The following is a 6,000-nucleotide window of genomic DNA, read 5'->3' on the forward strand; positions in this document are numbered from 1 at the left end:
GAGTGGGGTGAGTGTTCAAGCTTATACTTCAGAGTGAAGCCAAGTATTCATGTGCTGTATCCTTTACCTCCGAACAGAAAGTGCAACACTATCACAGATATTCAACACAATCTTCTTTTCATTCTGGACCCAGGGGATCTCAAGCTCTGTAAAATAGTGCTATCATCTTCCCCAACTGAGGGGTACCTGAATGCAGAAAAGCAACATTCCTTCCACATTCCCCTGAGACTTCAGCCATCAAAAGCCAAGCTTGGTCAGAACCAAACTCCACAGTGCCCCTTCCTGAAAGGTTCTGTGCCCAGCTCAGCTCCCAGTCACAGCTGGGCCATCAAATTGCCTCCTGGGCCTGCTCCTCTATTTAGTTGCTGCAAGCCCACTCATCCATCTCAGAGTGCTGCCATAAGCATTCTTCAGCACCAGGCTCCCAACATGCCTTGCACAGCAGGTATAAAGGTCACTGCTGCACATGTGGGTGTGCCTGCCTCAGATGCCCACATGATGATGGGATGGAATGCAATGACTGCTAAGCACAAAAAACTCCACGCAGAAGTCTAGCAGGCTCACTTGGCAAAGACTGGTCTGCAGCATTCACCAATACCAACTGTCACCAATACCACTTTTTTTTTTTTTAAGATTTTATTTATTTGACAGAGACACGGTGAGAGAGGGAACACAAGCAGGGGAGTGGGAGAGGAAGAAGCAGGCTTCCCGCGGAGCAGGGAGCCCAACGTGGGGCTCCAGCCCAGGACCCTGAGATCATGACCTAAGCCGAAGGCAGACGCTTAACGACTGAGCCACCCAGGCGCCCCACCAATACCACTTCTTGACTATCTATAGGAGCTAGGCATGGATCCACCAACGTGTCTCCTCAGCCCCCTCCCAAAGCCTATTCAGACAGTGTAACAGTCCAGATAAGGGAAACTGCATCACAGTTCCAAGGTTCAGTTAAAACAAAATTGTATTATAATTAGATTTCTAACAAATTTCCCTGGGCAGAGAAAAGAAACCTCTACTTTTCTTTTTTGCCATTTCAATCCTAGAAAAGGACTTAATTATTCTCCCTATAGGTAGAAAGTTGTCTCCAGGGGCACCTGGGTAGCTCAGTCGTTAAACATCTGCCTTCGGCTCAGGTCATGATCCCAGTGTCCTGGGATTGAGCCCCACATTGGGCTCCCTGCTCCACAGGAAGCCTGCTTCCCCCCTCCCACTCCCCGCTGCTTGTGTTCCCTCTCTCGCTGTCAAAATAAATAAAATCTTGGAAAAAAAAAAAAGTCTCCAATGTCCTCATTCTACTTGCTAGTAATATCTCATTTAAAATTCTGAGCATTTTAATGTAAGCGTAATCAGCCTGAAATTATAATCTAAGTTGTTAAAATGAAAAAGCTTTCACTGATAAAGATCTGCTGCCCCTGGTGGCATCATACCTTATATGCTTTCCTAAAACAAACTCCTATTCGTTATAAAGTAACAAGTAAGTATGTTTTTAGGTTAGGCAAAAGCCTTTAAGGGTAAAACAGTCTGTTACCAGATGTTTTTAATTTCATTCCCTACACATGGGGGGAAATTCACACCAGGATGGAAAAGAAAATCAGGAGAGCAAAGCAAAATAATCTGCATTTCCATGCAGGTCCATAAATTGTATCTGAAAAATGCCAGACATTTAAGGTTTAACTTTAGAAACTCTCAAATGTTAAAATGCCAGTCCTTTGACACAACCATTTGCCTCTTTTTTATCCAACATTTGAAGAAAATTAGGACACACGGGCTAAACATGAAACCAGTAAGAATTTGCAGAATGCACCTACATTTTTCCCACCCTACTTATACAATACAGACTATGCCTTTAAATATTTAAGGAAATGTGCCTTTTCCCTCAATTTTTCACTTCCTATTAAACGGAGATCAGTTTAGATACTTTTCAGTACATGTTCTATTATTTTAGAAGCTCTTAAAAAAATAATTCCCTTCTACTATGTGAAATAACTTGACCTCACCAAAATTCCCAACTAGAACTAAATCTATCTCATCACACAAATCCTTTTTCAACAATCCTAATAAAAATTAAGTACATGAACAAGAGAAATCCACAAAAATCTAGCTAACAAAAACAAGGTTTGTGAAAACGCTTTACCTGAAAGGGAGCTCAATATAGAAATAGGCACATGGTGACACTTCGTGTAGCCACCTCTCTGCAGAGCACCAGGGAAATGCATGGCAAACCTCTCCTGCCCTCTAACACACCACTCACCAATACCTAACCAGACACATACAGCCCTAGTTTAGATTAACTTTCAGCTTATTCTTAGCCCAAGTTAGGAGTGGGGGGATGGAAAGAGAGAAAGGCAGAAACCCTAACCCCACCTTGCACAACTCACTCAGAAAAGCACAAACTAAACCTAGCACCACAGTAAGGGAGCAGCGCCTTTCCAGTTAGTTACAGAGCGGGGATCTGGCCTGCTCTTGAAGGAGCCATTTCTTCACAATACACCAGAGATTAAAACAGTCTACAAACATTCTGTAAAGTGACACACTACACTTGCTCTCCAAAAAATGCAATTCCCTTGCTTTAGTACAAATCTTTAATCTTCACGACCTCTTGGTGGTTATTTGTAAGCAAAAATATTGGCGGGGTGGGGGACGAGGAGGGAGGGAGGGGGTGGAAGACAAAGGCTGGTTTGCACCAACCTGTGTAACTCTGGAGTGACTGAAAGGCGCTTCTGGGCAGGAGAAGCCCAGGCGTTCACTCACGTGTTCCAATCAGCAAATTCCTCTCTTCTCAGACACACAGACGGCCTCCCAGGCCTCTCAGACTCATCGCCGCCAACTCGGGACAGAGAAAAAAACACTCCATACCCACGCGTGTTTGCAGCTGCTTTCCTCTATCCTGTACTTATAGGTGGGGAGTGGGGGAGGGTCACCCACTGCTTCCTAATTCCTACAGATCCCAAAATTGCCCTTCAAGACTTTGATTTCCTATTGTAGCAACTCGGAGAACATACAGCTGTGAGAGCTTCCTTGAGAGACTTCTACACCAATAATCCAGTGGCAGGAGCGACGGGCAAGATCTTTATTCCTTACCAGCGCACGCACACACACCTGCCATAAACTTAAACGCAAGGAATAAAAAACGGAAAAGCCAAGCCATACAGCATACAGTAATCCAAAAAGCGTCAGAGAAGTTGTTTTCAGCTGTGTTGAGTCTTTCCTCCCAACAAGGGAGAACAGAATTAATGAAAATGTGATAAATAAGCTCACCTTTGTCTTTTTGGGACAGAGTGCTCGACTTCCATTAATTTCCCGTGCAGTTCCACTTTACCTGAGGACACACAAGAGGTGCAAGACAGTTGGCCGGGTTTAGCGGCTCTTCCCGCACGAAGGACCGGCAAAGCCTAAGCAGTGACACAAGTGACTTCCTGAGACACCCCCACCCACCCACCCAAGGCACCCGGATGTGTCTCAAGGCCGGGAGGAAAGCTGACCCCTCAGGGCTGTGTAGAACTTACAGATGGGTGGGGAAGAGGGCCCATTAGCTGGCCCACTACTTGGGTAACAGTCTACCCCCAGGCCTCCACCGCCCACCTCAGGGGTCACCCAACTCCACGACAGCCGCAGTACTGACGCGGCCCTTCCGCCCACCTCCCCAGGCACTCGCACAAGACAAACTCTGCAGAGTGGGCTACGCTGGCTTTTATTCGGGAGGGGACGCTGAGCCCTTCTCCCGGCTTCAAGCCCAGGCCCTCCAGAAACAGGGAGTAGCTGGAGAGGTTCGAGGACGGCAGGGTAGGCACAGAGTGCACGGCCAGACAGGCATCTCAGCACAGAACGAACGAGGCGCGAAGGACTGCGCGGCGCCCGCCCCACAGGCTCCGGGGGCGGGGTGGGGGGGACGGGACTCGAGCTTGCCCCACCACCCCCGGAGGCCGCGGCCGGGACGAGGGGAGCGACGGGGGGCCCGGCGCGGCGGCTGGGGCTCCCTTGCCGGCGACCACTGGCCGCTCTCGCCCACCTGCCCCTCCGGCTCGTCGGACGCGGGGGAGGTGGAGCGTGGCACCCAGGTCGCACTAGCCTGCGTCCCGCAGGATCTAGAGGAAGCGCCGGGCCGCCTGCGCTAGGCACCAGCCCGAGGCCTCACTCCGCAGCAGGGTCGAGGCCACTTGCATTCTCCCACGCCTGGGGTCTGGGGCGAACCGGGAGAACTGCGAAGCCAACACCATAAATAACGTGCAGAGAGGAAGGAAGGAGGGAGGGAGGGAGAGAGAAGCGGGCGAGCGCGCTCGGCCCCTAAGGCCCGGCGTGCCGGAGACTGGAGCCCGCGCCTGGGCCCGGGCGGGGCGAGCGCTGAAGGTCCGGCGGTCGCGCCTCCCCCAGCCCCGCTGCCCTCGGAGCCCGCGCCGCGGCTTTCTGACAGCGCGTCCGCCGTCCGCCCGCAGAGCCCCGGCGGGAGGAGGGGAGCCGGGGGGGCCGGGTTGGAGCCCTAGCTGAGGAAAGCACCCCGGACCTCACGCGTGTGGGCGCCCGGGCCTCGCCCCACCTCCCCGCCCGCCCTCCGCGGGGCCTGGGGCCCTGTTTGGACGCCCCAGCGGCAGCCGCGGGCCTGGCTCCGGGTCCCCGACCCCGGCAGGCCCGGGCGGGCGGCGCAGGGCTGGGGCGGGCGCGCCGGCGGGGCCGGGGCGGGCCCACCTGAAAGCGCCTCGATGGCCTTGAGGGCCCAGCTCTCGTCCGGACAGTCCACGAACGCGTAGCCCGTCTTCACCAGGAAGGGTCCCGACACCGGGATCTTGGCGTCCTTGAAGATACTTTCCAGGTCCGAAGGGACGGCATTCTCGCTGAGGTTTCCGATATACAGTTTGTTCATTGTGAAGAGTGGTTGCTTTTTAAAAAATTCGGAGAAAAACGAAAAATTAAAACCACCCACAGTGATGGAGGGCTCCGGCGGGTTTTGTTCCCCTCGTCTTCTCGCCGTTAAAACACACAAACACAGTAAGAACCAAGAACAAGAACGAGGAGCGAAAAATCAAATCCTAAGGTTCTTGTTTTTCCTTTTCTGGGTATTAAAAAAAAGGAAAAGAAAAAGCCTTGCTGCAAACCAAACGTATCAACGAGTCTTCCTAACTCTGAGGAGGAGGCGGGATTAGCGAGAAAAAGGAGAGGAGGAGGAGGGGGGAAGAACTACTTTTTGTCTCTTCCTCCCCAACCCCTTTGGCATCGGCCGGCGGACTGTGAAAATATCACACTACGTGAGGGCAGGCACCGCCTCCCCATAAAAAAACCCAGAAGGGTGACTGGCAGGAGGGAGGGGGGAAGGGGTGGAGGGAGGAAGGCGCAGGAGGCGGAAAAAATCCGCTCCGAGTGTCCGGCTTTTTGAATGAGCCACGTGTTCAAACTACAAATCAACGTCTCACGTGAGGAATCCCAGCGCCTCAATTAGAGTGGGTTTCGGGGGGAAAAAAGAGCGAGAGAGAGGAGGAAGAGGGGGAGGGGAAATGAGCTTGAGGGAGAGACCCTGAGAGGCGGGAGGAGGAAGAAGGGGAAAAATACTAAAGGAGCCTCAGCCGGGGCTCTGAGGGGAGCGCGGCTGGCGGCGCTGATTGTCACAACAGAGTTTAGAAAGGGTTATCTGGTCGGGGCGGGTCCTGAGGGGGAGGGGAGGAAAAAAGGGAAGATTTTTTTTTTTAATGAGATACGGGTGGAGGTGCTAACTAGGCAATTTCTCAGCTCTAGTTACCGGAGTTTTAAATATTCGATTTTTAAAAAATAGGTAATTAACAAAACCAAAGAGTCCCAATTTCGAACTCGCCTTGTGGCTTTGATGACATTTGAAGTGTAACCCCGGCAAAGCCGCAAGCACGTTTCCAGGGCTGGCAGGGGCGGAAACGCAGCAAGGGGGTGGGGGGAAGGGGGCGGCAGAGGCGGTCAGACGCGCCCCACCCCAGGCACCCCTCACGGGCCCTGGCACCGGGGAAGTGGGGCGGCCCCGAGCCAGGGGCGGTGGGGGATGGG

General features: G+C 52.5%; 1 protein-coding gene across 4 annotated transcripts in view; it reads right to left on the reverse strand.

Moving 5' to 3' along the window:
• Positions 1-5,220, reverse strand: part of IGF2BP3 (insulin like growth factor 2 mRNA binding protein 3) — a 152,762-nt gene extending 147,542 nt beyond the window's left edge. For 3 of the 4 annotated variants that reach the window (XM_073898969.1, XM_025873014.2, XM_025873013.2), the window contains exons 1-2: positions 4,681-5,218; positions 3,256-3,316 (exon numbers count right to left, since the gene is read on the reverse strand). In XM_073898969.1, the coding sequence (XP_073755070.1) occupies positions 3,256-3,316; positions 4,681-4,855 (236 nt within the window). In that variant the 5' untranslated portion in view covers positions 4,856-5,218. Of the gene's footprint in view, positions 1-3,255; positions 3,317-4,680 lie in introns of all 4 variants that reach the window. The other variant, XM_025873015.2, reaches the window with a different exon arrangement.
• Positions 5,221-6,000: the final 780 nt, after the last annotated feature.

This window comes from Callorhinus ursinus, unplaced genomic scaffold (assembly GCF_003265705.2).
Source record: "Callorhinus ursinus isolate GAN/ISIS: 27379988/994484 unplaced genomic scaffold, GSC_fseal_2.0 scaffold12, whole genome shotgun sequence".
In the NCBI taxonomy this organism is placed as follows: domain Eukaryota; kingdom Metazoa; phylum Chordata; class Mammalia; order Carnivora; family Otariidae; genus Callorhinus; species Callorhinus ursinus.